The following is an 18,049-nucleotide window of genomic DNA, read 5'->3' as shown; positions in this document are numbered from 1 at the left end:
CTTTTATAAATATAATATAAATATTAAAAATGATTTTAATATAAAAAAAAAATATGTTTTGCATTGATAAATCTTTTTTGAGAAATGAGTAGAATAAAGTAAAAAGTAAATAAGAAAGTAATATTTTTTGTCAAAATTCATGAAAAATGCTAAAAAATGATTTTCATATTATAATTCTTTGCCTATTAAATAAAAAGATAAATACTAAAAAATCTTTAGAATTTTTTTTCTCTAAAATAATAAATTTGATTATAATAATAGTTTGAATTTTCACCACAGTTTATTTATAAATAAGAAGGTTTTCATTACAGAGATAGAAATTTCTCTACTTTAAACATATTAGACTGAAATTTGAATTTGATTTAATGGCATCGGGAAGCAAAACTCATATGGATTCAACATCACTTTGTCACAATCCACAAATTTCTGATTGGTCGGATGACGAACAAACTCGGTTGAAAAGATTGCTTACCATGTAAATAGTCCATCTCTCTTTATTTATTTATTTTATTTTATTTTCAATCTAAATGGATTTGATTACTTTTACACAGAAAAATATACAAATCTAGTTCACATAATTTTAGTTTCTTCTATTAGCTAACAAGAGCAATTAGTGTTAAGTTGAAACTATATTGATTTAAAATACTTCATTTTGTTATTAACCTAATTATATTTCTGATATTAATTTTAGATATTTGAAGAATCTTGAAAAAGATAATGGTTTGGATAATGTTTTTCAGGTTTCCCTTATTTTGGTTAAATGTAAATTATGAATGTGTTGTCGTATATTCTTTTGTAATCACTAGATTGAGTGTATAACCTAATTATGTCTTATGTCTTTTCGCATTCAAAACAGGTAAATGAACTTTTTTTAGGTTAAAGTCTAAGTTATGATAGGTAATGTAGTGACTTATAATTTTTAATTTGATTGTGTATATTAAAACCGTTATGCTTCTTCTTTAGTTTGACTTCTTTTTTGGTATTTTCTTATTATTCTTTTAAGAGATCGTATTTGTTCTTTTATTCTCATTTTTTATTTATTTTTAATAGTTTATATCGTTCTGTATTAATTTAATTTCTCTCATTGTGTAGAAAGATTATCATTGTAATTGTCTTTTTCTTTACTTTTATGATGTATATTTGCATTGTCTATTTCTCATTTTAATTAACTTCTGATTACTAAATCATAATGATTGAATTTTTTTAAATAAACATTTATATATATATATATATTTCAGATATGAATCAGAGCCGAACATAGCCAAGTATTCAAAGATTGCTGACCAATTTCCTGGAAAGACAATTCGAGACGTGGTTTCTCGTATCAAATGGACAATTGTTTGTGTTTCTTGAATCATAACCTATTAATTTCATATGCTTTTGTTTCTCTATGTTTCATTTATTAATGCATTTGAAGTTTTATGATTTGCAGGAAAAAGAAACTATAAAAGAAGATGAAATGGTATTTTCTTAATTATTTGTGCAATCTATCTTAACAAAATTTACTTATTTTAATTATGGTTCTTCTTTTCATTTTAAAAACAGGGTAAAAAAAAACCGGATTATAACATGCCAAAGATCTTTGTGAGTTCTACTAATTCACATGTGGCGGCCACAATCAAAGGTTTTCCTATTCAAAACTTTAAAATTTTAGAGAATTTTTGTCATTTTAGTATTACATGGTTTGATGTTTTAATGAGTTTGAAGAAAATAACAAAATTTATTATCAAAATACCTCAAATTTCAGCTCTGTCGAGATGAAACCCATCCTCCGAATTAAAATAAATACTAGATCGAGTTTTCTACAATAATTAATCGTCATTTTCTCTAATTTGAATTTTTTGTGTTTTATTTTATATAGATACATAAAAATTTCAATCTTTTAAGCTAAATAAAAAATAATATATTTAAAATGTTTAGGCAGTATAATACTTTATCTTCAATCTTTCCTTCAGTTTAAATTTTGGAATTTTTGAGTTCAATTATAATTTTTTGGAAGGTTTAACATTTAATACTTGAAACTTATTGTTTGATAATTTTTATTATGAAGCATGGAAGAAGATATAGAGCTAGAGCTAACAAAGCATTGATGTCGTCAACTTACTCATCGGTTAAGATTATCTTACCTTGTTGTCGTTCTCTTGGATTCGTCTTAATTTACTTTCGGATAATAAAGTTAGCACCATTCTACTATATTCTTGTTTGATTTTTGGTTGTTTTAGATATTTGAATGAGTTAAATTGTTTGAGATTTCATGTATTTTTGTCCTCACCAATAAATGGTTAATCATGATGAATTTTAGTTTTTTTCTAAATAATTATTTTGTAGTCTGGATGAATTTGTTTTTGTGGTTTGAAATTAGTTTATTTTGAGAAGATATTTGATCATCCTTTTTAATTATGAAGAAAAAAATTATATTGATCGGTTGTGGTTATTAGATTATATTAAAATTAAAATCCAATCTTCTTTGTTCAAATAGGTTGGTCAAATAAATTAAGAATCTCCATTGGATTTTGGGGATCTTCCTTTCTTTTTGAGATTTTATACATTTTTTCCTAATTTGTTTTGATTTTTTTCCATAAACTCTTTCAAAGAAATATTGTCTTATAATATTAAGGTGTTATGGTTTTAATTAAGTTTCTATCTCAAAACTATTAAGTAATAATAAGTTTTTTATAACAAATATATATAACAATATATATATATAATATAACTTTGTTTCATTTTTTTTAAATGAAAATAATGAGAATTTTAAATTCTAATGTTTCATAACTATTTTTCTAAAGTATATATTAAATTAAATTTTGACTGTAAAAAAATGTGATTATTTGTATCAGTTATCCATATTGTAATTTATACCTATCCTATCACATCTTTTACATTAATTTATAATATTTTGGTGATCACTTTTAAAATGTAATATATAATTGTGTCAATTATTTAACAAAATCCTATTAGATAATTAACAAAAGAAATTATAAAAATAATTGTATTTGTATTTAATATAAAATGTGTAATTGAAATTGATAAAATTATTCTAGGAAAAAATGAATTACAATGGTAAAAACTAAATAATTAACTAAATAACAGAAAAGTTATTATTCTACCAAATTTTAAAATTATTCTATATAGAAAAATGTTCATTATTTAATTCTTTTCCAAATAATTTCATTTTGTATTTTTTACCAATTTGATAAAACGATGAATACCACATATAATCTATTTCTTTTTAAAAATTAATTTTTTTCTAAAAATGTTCTTTAATTTTTACTAATGAGTAATTAATAATAATGTAGATACATTAACAATTAAATATTTTCTTTTTAAAATTTCTCCATAAATAAAGATTTTCTTTAGAGCAAGTTTGAAGAGATTTGCTTATATTTTAAACAAAGTAGAACATTGGAATTTGATTTGATGGCATCAAGAAGCAAAGTTCATATGGATTCAACATCTCTTTCGCACAATACTCAAATTTCCGAGTGGTCTAACGATGAACAAGCTCAGTTGAAAAAATTGCTTATCAGGTTAATTAGTCAATCTCTTTATTTGTTTTGCATATTTAAAAATACTTCGTTATCTTGCTACATGATAAATATGCAGATCTTGATCGGACATATCGAGTTGACGTTAATATTGTTTTCATTGTTTCGCTAATCTAACATATGTATCAGATTTCTTGGCTTGTTTTATAATTATTAGATTTTGTTTCTCATCGAACTTATTTTTTGTCGTATTTGGTTATTTCAAAGATCGCGAAAACAGATAAATGAATTTGATATTTATTTTTATATATTGTTCTATTGAAAATGAAATCTAAGTTATGATACATAATGTGTAACTTGATTTGTAATCACTTAATTGTGTTATTTTATTATTAATTTGAGGTCATGTTTGTGTTTTTTATTCTCATTTTTTTATTACCTTATAATAGATATTTTTGTTTTGCATTCGTTTGATTTTTCTCATTGTTGTTAATAACAAGAATACTGTATTAATTGACTAGTTTTTCTTTTTAGATCTTGTGTTTATATTGTATATCTTAATCTAATAAGAATATATAACTTTTTCGTTATGTTGAGAATCTGGAAATAAATAAGTGAGTTATCATTTGTTTTTCTTTTTCGGTTGAGCTAAAGTATATTTTCATTATTCTCTTATTTTATTAACTTAGAACAGCTACTATCATTATGTTTTTCTAAAGTTATGATTAAATTCAATGTAGTTCAACAAAAATAAAAGCTCATTTTAGAATTAAGAAAGCAAAATTCCAACATTATTGAGAGAAATGAAAGATGCATACTAGCTAGCAGCACAATAAGAATAAGTCTAAATAATTATTTTTTCAGGTATTCGGAGCCCAACTTAGTCAACTATGCAAAGATTGCTCGACATTTCAATGACAAGACAGTTCTTGATGTGGCATCCCGCGTCAAATTGATGACTGTTTGTGTTCCTCAATTCATAACTATAGTACTAATCTCATTTGTTCCTTTATTATGATTGAACCATGAAAACAATTGATGTTTTATGATAAGCAGGATTTGGTGAAGAATAATGGAAAAGGAATTGAGAACAATGATGAAATGGTATTTTCTTAATTATTTGTTGAATCCTTCATTTCAAATTATTTTATAATTATGAATGAGATCCTTCATTTATTAATTGTTCTTGTTTTCTTTTTAAACATAGGATACAAAAAGAACATTTGATGAAAAACCAAACATCTTGGTGGCTCATGTTAATCCAGATGAAGCCGACTCATTCCAAGGTTGCCTTATTCTATACATTTTCTTCATCTTATCCGAACACTTAATCTTGCATATTGTTAAAGTCTCAAGATTTATTAGATTATTATAATGTTGTAGTTTTCTTCAAGCTTTCGTTTGAGAACTAAAACTAAATTATCGTTTTTTATTTGATCTATATTAGGTGTGATTGGTGAGATGGTTGAAAAAAAGGACAATGTTCTAGATGAAATTATCACAAATATCATCTTTTTCAAGGTGAATCACATTTTCTAACTTAAATGTTAGATTCAATAAATGGTTTAAGAATTTTCTTCAATAATTAATCATTCTTTTTCACTAATCTATTTTTTATTGTTTTTATTCTTGTAGATAATTGAAAACTTCAATGTTTTAAGCCAAGAAAGGTATGACATCTTTACTGGAAGATTTTGAATTAAGCTGTAATATTTTCATGGATCTTTTTACAAAGTGATAATTTGTTACAATTACACTTACTTTTAATAATTATTAAATAAATAATAAAAGTGATTTTGATATAAAAATGTAATTTGAATTGATAAATCTTTTTTTTTTAGAATTAGCATTGATAAATATTTTTTTATGTGAAATGAGTTGGAAAAAAAGGGAAAAGTAAATTAAAAAATAATAATAATATTTTTGTCAAATATATAAATCATGCAAAAAAAATATTCCAATCCCTCTTAAAGTTTATCCACAAATAAATGTTGTATTTAAAGGGACATTGAAGAATTTTTCCTATACTTTAAACATTGCAGACCTTTGGAAATCAAATCTCATATGGATTCAACATCTCTTTGGTACGATCCTCAAATTTCGAAGTGGTCTAAGGATGAACAAGCTCAGTTGGAAAAATTGCTTACCATGTAATTTCTCAATATCTCCTTATTTATTTATTTATTTTCAATCTAAGTGAATTTGATTAGTTTGAACAAGAAAAATATGCATATCTAAATGGGACAAACCTAATTCACATAATTTTAATTAAATGGATTAGCTTCGTGCTACATTGAAAAAATAATTTGATTTTGTATATTAATCTAATTATATTTGTTATATTAACTTTAGGTGTTTTAAGAATCTTGAAAAAGAAAATGACTTAATATTGTTTTTATTTTTTTTCCTAATTTAATTATGTGTAACTTATGATCTAGGTTGTCTTAACTTGTTTTATAATCACTAGATTGTGTGTATTAACATAATTATGCATCAAGTATGTCTTGTCGTATTCGAAGCAGGTAAATGAATTTATATTTGTTTGTTTGTATCTTTCTTGTTATATTGTAGTCTAAGATGACACTAATCTTGAGACTTGTTTTGTAATCATTTATTGTCTATCCTAAAATAATTATGCATATTATCTGAGTCGACTCCTTAATAAATATATAATAAGTAAATGAATTTTATATTTTCTTATTATTATTTTGAGATGTCTTGTTGGTTCTTTTATTCTCATTTATTTATGTATAATACTTTACTTTTTTGTATTAATTTAATTTTTCTCATTTCTTATCAATATAAAGAGTATCATTTTAATTGTATTTTTTGTAGGATGCTCTATATTTTCTTTGTCTATTTTCTCATTTTAATTAATTTATGATGACTCGTACAGTAATAATTTATTCTATTTTTTAAATAAGCATAAGTCTCATTAATATATATATACACACATTTCAGATATGCATGTGAGCCCAAAATTGCCAAGTACTCAAAGATCGCTGCTCGTATGCCTAAAAAGACAATTCGCGATGTTGCACTTCGCATCAAATGGATAATTGTTAGTGTTTCTTGGATCATAACCTATTAATATCATTTGTTTTTGATTCTTTATGTTTAAATCATGAAAAAATTTAATGTTTTATGATTTGCAGGAAAAAGAAATTATAAAAAAAATTAAATTTATATTTTCTTAATTATTTGTACGGTCTATCTTTAAACTATACCTATTTTAAGTTACTCCTACATTACAAATATTCAAATTTCGTATTGAAATTAATAATGAAATTGTTATTTATTAATGATTCTTATTTTCTTTTCAAAAATAGGATAGACAGAAACTGGATGATGAGAAACTAAATCTCTATGTGGATTCTATTAATTCGCATGAGTCTGCCGAATTCAAAGGTTTCCTATTCAAAACTTTTATTTTGTGACAAATAATCGTAAATTGAACCTGAAATTTTGTTGTGAAATTTTAGAGATTTTTGGTGTCTTTTACAATTAGACGGAGTTTTCATTTCAAATTAAAAATAACAATAATTCTTTTTCTATTGCAGCTACATTAGGCGTAACTGGAGAGTTGTTGGAAGAAAATAACAAAATTTGTAATCAAATTATCTCAAATTTCTGCTCTCTCAAGGAGAATCAGATATCTTTTAAATTAATTTAAATGTTATAATAATTAATCATCATTTTACTGTAATCTGATTTTTTATGGTTTTTTTATTGCAGATACATACAAATGTCAATCACTTAAGACAAATAAGGAATAACATATTTAGAATATGTAAGTATGATACTTTACCTTCAATTTCTTGGATTTTTTGAGTTCAACTATTATCTTTTTGATAGATTTAATACTTGAAACTTATTATTTTATATTTGTGATTATGAAGCATTGATGAAGATACAGAGCTAATGAAGCCCTTGCCGCCAAATCCCTATAAAATTAACATTGATCTCGCCGAATTGTTCCTAGGACCTTCTTAGGTTAAGATCGTCCTACCTTACTATTTTCTCTTGAGATTTTTCTAGATTTACTTTGGACCTGGATAAACAAGTTTGCAATTATTCTACCCTTTTCTTTGTTTCATTTTTCGTTGTTTTGGATGTTTCAATGTGTTGTACTACTTAAGTTTTTATGGATTCTTTTTCCTCCCAAATGAATGGTTAAATCATGATGAATTTTGATTATTATATTTTTAAATATTGTGGATGATGAATTGGTTTAGGTTGTCACAAATAGTTTATTTTGAAAAGATATTTGATCATCTTTTTTATTATGAAGAACAAATATTTTTATTTATTATTGGTTGTGGTTAAATTATATTATAAAAAATCAATCTAGTAGTGTTCTTTTATGTTCACAATAGGTTAGTCAAATAAATTAGCTTTGAATATTTTTGGGGATTTTCATTCTTTGAGATTTTATACAAATTAACTTGCTAATTTGTTTTGATTTTTCCCATTAACTTTTTCAGTGGTCTCATGGATAGCTAATGCATATTTTTTATAACATTTGTGCAATTAAACATTAATGTTTTGCTTTAAAAAAATGTTAATCATTATCTCATTTGTTAGGAAAGTATGTAAGGATGGTTAAACATTTGGTTGACAAGACAATTCCTGATTTGATATTTCATATAAAAATTAACTATCAAACATTTGTTAGGAAAGTATGTAAGGGTTATATTACTGATGTTGAATGACTCATTATTTTCTTAAGTCGGGTTCTCTTTTGTTTTCTAAAAAAATCATTAAAATCAATTTTTTAATCAATTAATTTTCAACAATCATATCATTCATTTTATTAACCAAAATACTAAAATATTCTTTATTTTAAATTATTATTTTTATTTTATTAATATATATCAATACCCTTTAATTTATTTTACCAAAAATAATCATCATTTTTTCAAAATCATCATCAATCATTACATTTTTCCCTCTCTAAATTCTTTTAAAAACCTCAATCCGAACCAGGCATTAGAGAATATATAGTTACTTTTTACTTCAAAAAATCATTTTAAAATTACTCATTCTTACCCTAATAATAATGAAGGTCTTTCCAAAATTACATAAATAAAATAAAACAGAATTTTATATCCTAACATCTATTGAATTCTAAATCATTTGAAGTAAAAAAAAAAATTAAAAAACTTTTCATTTCAAGACCTAAAAAAAATATAAGCATTTCGTCGAACAAGTGGTATGCGTAAATCGACGGTCAATTTTTATTTAACTAATAAAATAAAATTATAGTTCTCTCCGAAGACCCTCGAGGTGAAACTGAAGTTAAGGACTAACTAATTTTAAATATGTATTTCTAGAATGATTTAGATACAATAAGTAGACATTGAAGCTAAAAAAATAGAAGTGAATATTTATATACTTTTTACTCTAAATAAATTAAGAATTAATTATAAATTTATGAAATATAAGAAATGTATAGTTTATATTATTTATATTTTTAATTTCACTTAGAAAATAAAAAATAACATGAATAAATTTAATTGTATTAATTAGTTTAAATATTTTTTTTATTTAATATTATTTCGTGATTTATTAAATATTTGACACATTTTAAAATTATTATAAATTTATTTTGTTTATATCTGATAAATATTTGATCCATTGGTAGATATGTATGAGTTTTACTAATTATTTTTTAATGGGCTGTTTATGGAGTTAGTCTATCTTTACTAGGCTTATGTAGGAACTAGAAACGCCCTGATGGGCTAATTAAACCAATCACAAAATTAAAATTTTAAATTATTTTTTATCAATTTAGTTATGTATTTCAATTTATAATCCAAGTAAATAAAACTTATCCCACCTTATCTCTTATATTATTCATCCCAAAAAAAAATTATCTAAAAATTAATCATCAAGTACTTCTTTGTTTTTTACTCTTTTTTCTTTTTTTCTTTTTAAGGCTTTGTTCGAATTGGGGTTAATTAAACCAATCACAAAATTAAAATTTTAAATTATTTTTATCAATTTAGTTATGTATTTCAATTTATAATCCAAGTAAATAAAACTTATCCCACCTTATCTCTTATATTATTCATCCCAAAAAAAAATTATCTAAAAATTAATCAAATACTTCTTTGTTTTTTACTCTTTTTTCTTTTTTTTCTTTTTAAGACTTTGTTTGAATTGGGGTTATTGTAATAACCTAAAGGGGAAAAATAATAATGATTGGTGATGATTTTGAGAAGACGAGAATATATTTAGTAAAATTACTTGGTATTAATATATAATAATAAAATAATAAAATAATAAATAATAATTTAAAATAAAGAGTATTTTAGTATTTTGAGTAATGAATTAAGTGATCTGATTGATTGATTAGAGATCGATGAGAGAGAGTAAAAAAATGTTTGAGTGGGTTGAATTATTTAAATAACCCCAATCGAACAAAGCCTAAGTTAAAATATCTGAAGGTAACAAGAATCAAACAAATTATTTTCCCGTCAAGATGAAGCCACTTAAAAAACAAAGAAAGAAACAATCCTAGTTTTTTAGATATAAAAAAAATTAAACATAATCATAGCTCCATCTCATTTATCAAATCTTTCAATTAATTTATCAAAATACTAAATATTTTATTTATATATATATATATATATATATATATATATATATATATATATATATATATATAACATCAAAATTATTAAGTATTACCATTTTTCTTTCAAATAACTTATACTGAACAAACCTAAATCTTGAAGTCTCGTATAGTATAAAACATAATTTTAGTCCTTAATTCAAAATCCAATAAAGATTAAGAAAGTTTAATAAAGTTGATAAAAAAAAGATATTTTCGGTTTGTCTAAGACGAAAATACCCTTTCGCGTCACGTGGCGCATGAAGTTCGTGACGTGAAAGAATATTTACAAAAATAAAATCTCGTAACGCAACGCGAAATTATTTTTACAAACATTATCGTATTAAGATTATTTTTGTAAACATTATCGGGTTATTACTTCACGCGAAAAAGTATTTTAGTCTAAAATGGTTATTTTTACAAATTTTATCAATTTCCCCACTATTCCTCCCTTTTGTTCTTCTCTCTACAATCTGCATTTTCAGACTACGACCCATTTCTCTGTGAATTCGCCATCGATTGATCATTCAATTCCTTCCATCTATAATCAATCTATCTCTGTGTTTCGTTCTTGATTGGCTCAATTGAACTTACCGCTGTTACAGAACCTGTTTCCTAGGGTTTTCAAATGGATTGGAGCAGCGTTACGGCTGGAGATCTGGTTGAAGCTCTCCGGGAAGTTGACTGGTCTTCACCTCCTCGTCCTGTTTCAGAATTCTTCTCCAGATTCACTTTTCCTCGTTCATACTCCAAATGGAACAGTCGTCTCAAGTGCAATCTCTACTAGTGCGTTCCCTTATTCTTTCCTCTCTCATGAAGATTCCAATCAATCATAGATAGATTTTACTTTTCTGTTTGTTAATCTGAACTATGATCGATTATGATCATAGATGATATGGAATCCCTGTGTTTCTTTTCGAGTTTATTGGGAATATTTCTCATTTTTAGTTTCCGTGTGGATTTTGCAGCTACAGGACCAATTACTTCATTATGATCGTGTGCATCTTGGGTAAAGCAGGGTCTATCTTTGTTCTCTCACTTGTGTGTCTTTCATCTATCTTTGCAAACTTATGGATGTATCTTGTTGTGATTTACAGGCCTAGGATTTCTGAGGAGGCCACTTGCTATCATTGCTGCTGCTCTCATGGCACTGAGCATAGCAATCTTGAATGATAGGTAAGTCCATGCATATAATTTTATTGATTATGATCAAATAGCTAATTTAGGCTGGAATTTGAATGTGAAAACTCTCTACAAGCACGAGTCTTTAGACTAGTTATAAAATAAGTTGTAAATATGCTACCAGCCTTATTTCCCTATGAACAGTTCTGTTGAGGACAACTTTCATTGTTTTTATCTGAAATTGAACTGGCTGCATCATGGGCTTTGTTATATCTTGTGATGTGATCAGGAAGCAATTAATGTCCTGATTAGAAACTGAACACATTTTAAGTGATCTGTTTATCATGAGATTCTTCTGCTTTGGCGGTTATTCACATTTGTGTTTATTGACTCACTGATTTTATCCATCTGCTATATAGCAATTTTGTTTGTTGTCACAAAGAGTTACCCTTGTCCACTGCCATTGTCAGAACCATTTGTAGTTTGGTAGTAGTAGTGATGGCAACGGGTTTGGAGGTATAAAGGGATTCTGTTCCCCTCTCCTGTTCTCGTCTAAGAAATTGACCTCCATCCCAGCTCTATCTGGTTTGTATTGTCATTTAAAGAATCTTGAGAATGTTGGGTCAATAACCTATCTACAGATCCCCTTATGTTGTAGTATATAACTAAGTGCACAAACTCAGCTGAATCAAATAGCTAAAGCAACGAATGAAACTATATGGTAATAAATATATCACCTTTCAACTAATCAAAATCATATGGTGGGAAAATTGAGTAGCTATCTGTTACGAGGGGATAGGGTTAGGCCTTATGCCCAAGATTGTAGTAGTGATTAGTAAGAGTTTTCAACTAATTCTTTTGATAACTACAACATAATCATTATTAATCTATTTTATTTGTAATTCTCACTAACTGTTACTCCAACTATAGGGCGTTAGCCCTAACCTTATCCCCTCATAACACTATCCATGTAACAATAATAGTTAATACTACATGAAAGAAATTTGAAATGGGGAGAAACACGAAGGCCTTGTCTGATGCGGGTTATTTGAGATTGTTTCCAATTAACCTACTAAGAAACAATTTATTCATCAATCACATCATTCAAATCATCAACTAAAGTACTTTCTCTCTTTTCTAAAACTAATAGTTATTCATTATATAGTTATATATACCCTATATCATTTTACCGAGGGGAGATCCTCTGCTCCCAATTTTCACCTCCATTTTACCTAAATAATATAATTTTCTATAACCTACATCAAACAAGGTTATTTTGAAATAACCACTTGGTTATTCAAATAATCTGATATCAAACGAGGCCCCAAGTTTCTTCAATCATTGTAATTTTCTGTTGGAGTCAGTGCTGCATTGCATACCTTTGTATATCAGTGTCATTTTGAGCTTGGACATCATCAGAAGTTTGGCAAGGTCATATTGACGGAGTTTATAGGGAAGAATGAATATTTGTGTGTTTACTAATGAAATATTAGTGACCAAAAATTTATGAATAATATTTTTGATTTGACGGTTAATAATGTTACTTGACTGGGAAAGTGATCATAACAACCTTGCCAATTTGTCATGTAAAATGGATAGAAGAAAATACTTCTGGTGTACTTATAATAGGATCAACTGAGTACATCTGAAGAATGAGAACCCATCATTGTTTCTTCTCCATGTGAGATAGTGGTTGGTAAATGTAAATGTGATAGTTTTTGAGTTGTACAGTAGTTAGGACTTAGGCATTCTTTTCTTTTTCTTTTATAAGTTTTAGCTTGAAATTAAATATCAAAAGGAAATAGTTTGACTGTCATACAAAAGTTTTGAGCTGTAACGAGGCTTCAAAATCCACCTACCCAGTGACAAGAAGAGGTTTGGGCTAAGGGTCTTACTATTATGAAGTTTCATGTTCGAGTTCGATTCTTATTGAAAGCACCAGATTTAAAATGAGAGGTCAATGTGGTGGATTGTTGTGCTAACTTCCTCCGTGAATTGGTCCAGATGAGCGAAAGCTGGCCTGGGCACCCTGATAACAAAATTGTAAAATAAAAATAAAAAATACTAAATGTTATTAAAGCAGTTGCCCAAGGCTTCTAGTTTCTTAGGGAAAGAAGCTTGTAACCAAGAACTCTGTTTGATCTAATCTAATTTATGCTATTTTTTGTTGTTATTCGTGCATAAGTGGCTATCAACTAGTTGATTTTATCTTTGCCTCAGTTTTGCAGGTACCTTTAATGAGAAAGTGACTAGAACTGTGAGACAGTTGTCTCCACATTTAGCTGCAAAGATGAGGCCTCCTCTTACGTATGTCATTTTACTCTCATTGTAGTCAAAAGCAAGTGATATGGTTCCATCATCAATCACTTCTTTGATCGTATCATCAACTATTTGGGTCTTTTATATTTTGGAAAAAAAAAGATTAAACAAGCTCCTGGTTGTCTAACTGTTGTAATTTCCAGACCTGTTATCCGTGGGCGTTCATCTGCTAAAAGAGCAATATACATTTGTGGACGGCCTCGTTTGTTTTTTGTGCTTGTTTTCTCTACTTGTAAGTGAATTCAGTATCTTAGTGAATTAAATCATGGTTGTTGATTTTGTGTTGAAAACTCCTACAGGATTGTGATTAATAATCTAATATGGTTGATTTAATCTTTTACAGTGAGCTTCATCCTTTGGTTTGTCTCCAGTGGACTGTTGACTGTTCTGTGGGCTCTTGTTATTGGTTTACTTGGTAATTACTATTTCAATGAAATCGTTAGGTCATGGGAATGGTTTGTGTGCTGTATTTATTTGTGCTGATTTGGACTATCTTTCTTTCTGATATGATAGCAAGCCTTGTTCATGCAAGCTTTAGGACACCTAATCTGAAGGCACGTCTGAACACATTTCGGGAGGAGTTTCGAGCAGTTTGGCGCAACTACAGCGAGCTGTAGATTCAATGGTGATTTTCTGGCATGGGTATGTTCTTGTTGCACTTCCTCTATAGAGTTTGTAGACACTTTTGGTTTCTGAATTTATGGATTTTGTAGTTCAACCAATTGTCAACACATTTTTTAAGTGTATGTGGATCTGGTATAGACAATATTTCATATTCACCCCCATTTGGAAACGCTTTGTGGAACTCGAGCTTGGTTGTTTTGTAAACACTTTTTTTATACATGAATTCAAACCCTCTGGCTCATGAAAGTGTTTCAAATGGGCTGTTTTGAAACACAATTTGACATCTGGATCTGAAATATCTTTCATTGTGATTTGTTACTGCAGATGTCGCCCGCCAAATCCTAACAATGCTTCTGCAACAGGAATGGAGGCAGTGTGGAGGAGTCGAAGAAACTTGTGGTTGATGAAATGTTCTGTTTACAAATTTATTTTTTACTTTTAATTGCAAAACTTGAAAGAAAATGTATCTGACTTTGTTGGTATAGGTTATTACTTATTACATGTGGTGTTTATTTTTGTAATCAACAAATGCTAAAAAGAGAAAAAGAAGAAGCTGAATTGAATTTAAATATCGATTGTTATAGGTAAAATTTTTATATCAGGTTGAATTAGATTATAAATGCTTTAATCTCTGGAATAATAGATATGGTTACTGAAAATTTTGAAAAATATATAGGGCCTTGTTCGGTTGGGGTTATTTAAATAACTCAACCCACTCAAACATCTTTTCACTCCCTTTCTTATCAATCACATCACTCAATTCATTATCTAAAATATTAAAATATTCTTTATTTTAAATTACTATTTATTATTTTATTATATATCCATACCTTTTAAGTAATTTTATTAAAAATATCTTCAAAATCATTACCAATCATTACTCATTTTCTCCTCTAGGTTATTTCAATAATCATTACTCATTTTCTCCTCTAGGTTATTTCAATAATCCCAATTTTTGAATGGGGATGTATAATTAAAAATGATGACATATGAATGACGGCTTGAAAATGAAAATACTTGTAGTCCTAACAGATTATCAGGTTCATAAATTTTTGATAATTATGATTAGTTTCTGACCTAATTTATGATTTTCCTCGATGAATTGTAAAACGTTTTAATAATAGTATTATAAATAATATACATCGGGCGACTACGATAATTAAAAGTTCAACGGTTTTCTTCTAGTTAGATAGTCAACTATAAAATGATCGGAATGGTTCCCTAAAAATATGGGTTTTCATATTAGTCGTCTAAATTCAAACTTCTCAACAACTACTAAAGATAATAAATCTTAGTCTGAATATAATCTAGATATCAGTTGTACTTCAACAATATAATAGGTGATTCGTCGATTCCACCTACAACATTTTTCAAACAAATATCATCCATACAAATTTTACAATTAATGACCTACAACAATTTTTCAAACAAATATCATCCATACAAATTTCACAATTAATAACGCTTCATACAAAAACGAAATTTTGGATGTAATATTTCATCTCAAAGTTTCTCCCAACAAAAATAAAAAAGAACTGGTTTAGCGAACAAACTGAAATTGTGTTTCACGTGAAAATATTAATGTCTTGTTAATGCATAGCATTCACTTCAGATAAGAATATTTGCCTACACCTTATCGGGATCAAATCTCTGTTGTGGGAATAACTCTCATTAATTTTCAATCTATTTCTATATCTAATTCTACTAGCAAAACCACCATATTGATGATCAAATGTGTTATTAATTGTAACATTCACATATAACATTAAAAGCAAGTTCATTATACGTCGTAATCATATTTTTGACATTGCACAAAGTATCGTCCCACAAAATGATCAAAGATCAATTCTTCACAATAAGTCTGTTCGCGAAAACTCTTCTGCATAAAATAGATTATCCTCCAAATGTGACAACCCGCTAGATGATTAGAAAATTTGATGAACCAACTAGGGATGACAATGGATACCTGTATACTCGATACTTGAATATCGGGTTCAGAAATTTTAAATCGGGGTCGGAGATGAGGAGTGAAAATGATTACCCAATCGGATTTGAGGATGAAGAGTGTGCAAAACTCAAGCTCGATACCCAAAATATTAATATTAATATTAAAATGTATATATATATATATATATTTATTAAAATAAATGACTTTTCAAATTCTACATTACGGATGACAATGGGGCGGTTAGGGGCGTAAAATGCATTTACCATCTCTGCCCGTTTTTATTTCGGAGATTTTTTTACTACCATCCCCGTCCCATTCGGTTTCAGGGATTTCACGCGGGACACCGTTTACACCATATACTTAAAATTAAATAATTTTTTATATAATTAAATTATATAAACAATTTTTTTAATATAATATATATGGTAATATATTAAAAATTATATTATTATAAAAAATCAACTTAAAACTCTTATAAAATATAATAAAAAAATAAATGTATTAGTGATTTTATATATTTAATTGTGTTTTTAGTATTCGGGTCATAAACGGGGTGAAATCGGAACGGTTTGAGACGGGGAACACAAATATTATCCACGTCTCATCCCCGGTCAACTACCGATCAAACTATGGAAAGACCACCCCAAACGGGGCAATTCGATTCAGTTACCGCGGGGCGGTTTCAAATTGTCATCATTATTCCACATCATTACACTATTACAAATTTACCATAAATATTGTTATCCATACTTACACTCCACCCCCAACATCATTTTAATTTATCTTTCACATAAGTATTAATTTTCACTTTTTTAATAACAAAATTATTCATTCTTCACTTTTTATTTTCAAGTTCAACAATCTTTCAATTTCTTCACATTCTGTCTAGTTTTTGTTAAACCTTTTCAACTTCTACGACATAACTATGCAATTCAAGTAAGTAATATTTTTATTTATGTTTTTAATATTTAGTATATTTAGAAAATAATAAATATAAATTCATATTTTAAATGGGTAATGGGGTACCCGATGAATTAAAGATAGGATACAAAAAGAGATACACGTCGGGTTCGAGGTCGGGTAGTAGAATGAAAATTGGGTTCAGAGATGGGTATTTCACTACCCGACGGGTAGGTACCTGTTCGACATCCCCCTATAACCAACTAAACATATATTTACATATGATCATTGATGTCCAAAGACTATCTAGTTTCGATGTAAATCTACAACTAAATTTTGATAAAATGACTTATTAAATGAAATAAGATCTCGGATACCCAGTTCTCATGGTTCTTAAAATATTTAACATTATTCTAACTAACCAAATAAAAACAATGAATTAGAGAGAATCCCAAAGAAATTTACACACATTATGATCTTCAATTTATCGCCACACTTTGGAAGGAGAATGAAAAAAGACATTAAATGACAACACACTCTTAATAAAATTAACTAACTCTCTTTTGAGATTTTTTTTATTTTTTCATCTAGATAGTGTGTATTCCATTTTAGTGATAATCGGGTTTTCAAAAGACCTTAGATTCCTTAACACCCAAGGTTACCAAGATACGATGATGGAAAAACACTAATCCTCTAAAACCATAGTTTTGAAACTCAGCCCGACCCGTCAATCGAACTGGAAAATAACCGGTCGTCAAATCGGGTTGGGCTGATAGAAAAATCAGAAATACAATCAACCTAGTTAAACCCGGCCAATTCGTCGGTTGGACCGAAAATCTGCAGGTCGGGTCAGCGAGTTTATCCTATTTTTTTTATAAAAAAATCACTTCTTTTCATTCTCACTTATCACTCTCTCAATTCTCCTCTCTCCATTTTTTTGTTCTCATTAGGTTACCTATTTTAGTTTAATGTGGGTAAATTACTGATTTCTAGTTTTAGACACTGAGAGTGTGTTTATTTTAATTGTGTTGTCCC

At 27.5% G+C, this 18,049-nt stretch overlaps 1 protein-coding gene across 2 annotated transcripts; it reads left to right on the top strand.

Moving 5' to 3' along the window:
- The first annotated feature begins 10,554 nt into the window (after positions 1-10,554).
- Positions 10,555-14,735, top strand: LOC124912642 (PRA1 family protein A1-like). Of its 2 annotated transcripts, none has more exons than XM_047453286.1 (8): positions 10,555-10,887; positions 11,070-11,110; positions 11,199-11,277; positions 13,444-13,530; positions 13,686-13,774; positions 13,886-13,957; positions 14,056-14,184; positions 14,529-14,735. In XM_047453286.1, the coding sequence occupies exons 1-7, from the start codon at positions 10,730-10,732 to the stop codon at positions 14,157-14,159; spliced, it is 630 nt and encodes a 209-aa protein (XP_047309242.1). In that variant the 5' UTR covers positions 10,555-10,729; the 3' UTR covers positions 14,160-14,184; positions 14,529-14,735. The 2 variants fall into 2 exon arrangements, with proteins under 2 accessions (XP_047309242.1, XP_047309241.1); XM_047453285.1 differs by having other exon boundaries at positions 14,491-14,735.
- The last annotated feature ends 3,314 nt before the right edge of the window (positions 14,736-18,049 follow it).

This window comes from Impatiens glandulifera, chromosome 8 (assembly GCF_907164915.1).
Source record: "Impatiens glandulifera chromosome 8, dImpGla2.1, whole genome shotgun sequence".
NCBI lineage: Eukaryota > Viridiplantae > Streptophyta > Magnoliopsida > Ericales > Balsaminaceae > Impatiens > Impatiens glandulifera.
Note: the sequence above shows the minus strand (reverse complement) of the source record. Positions and strands in the feature narration are given on the sequence as shown.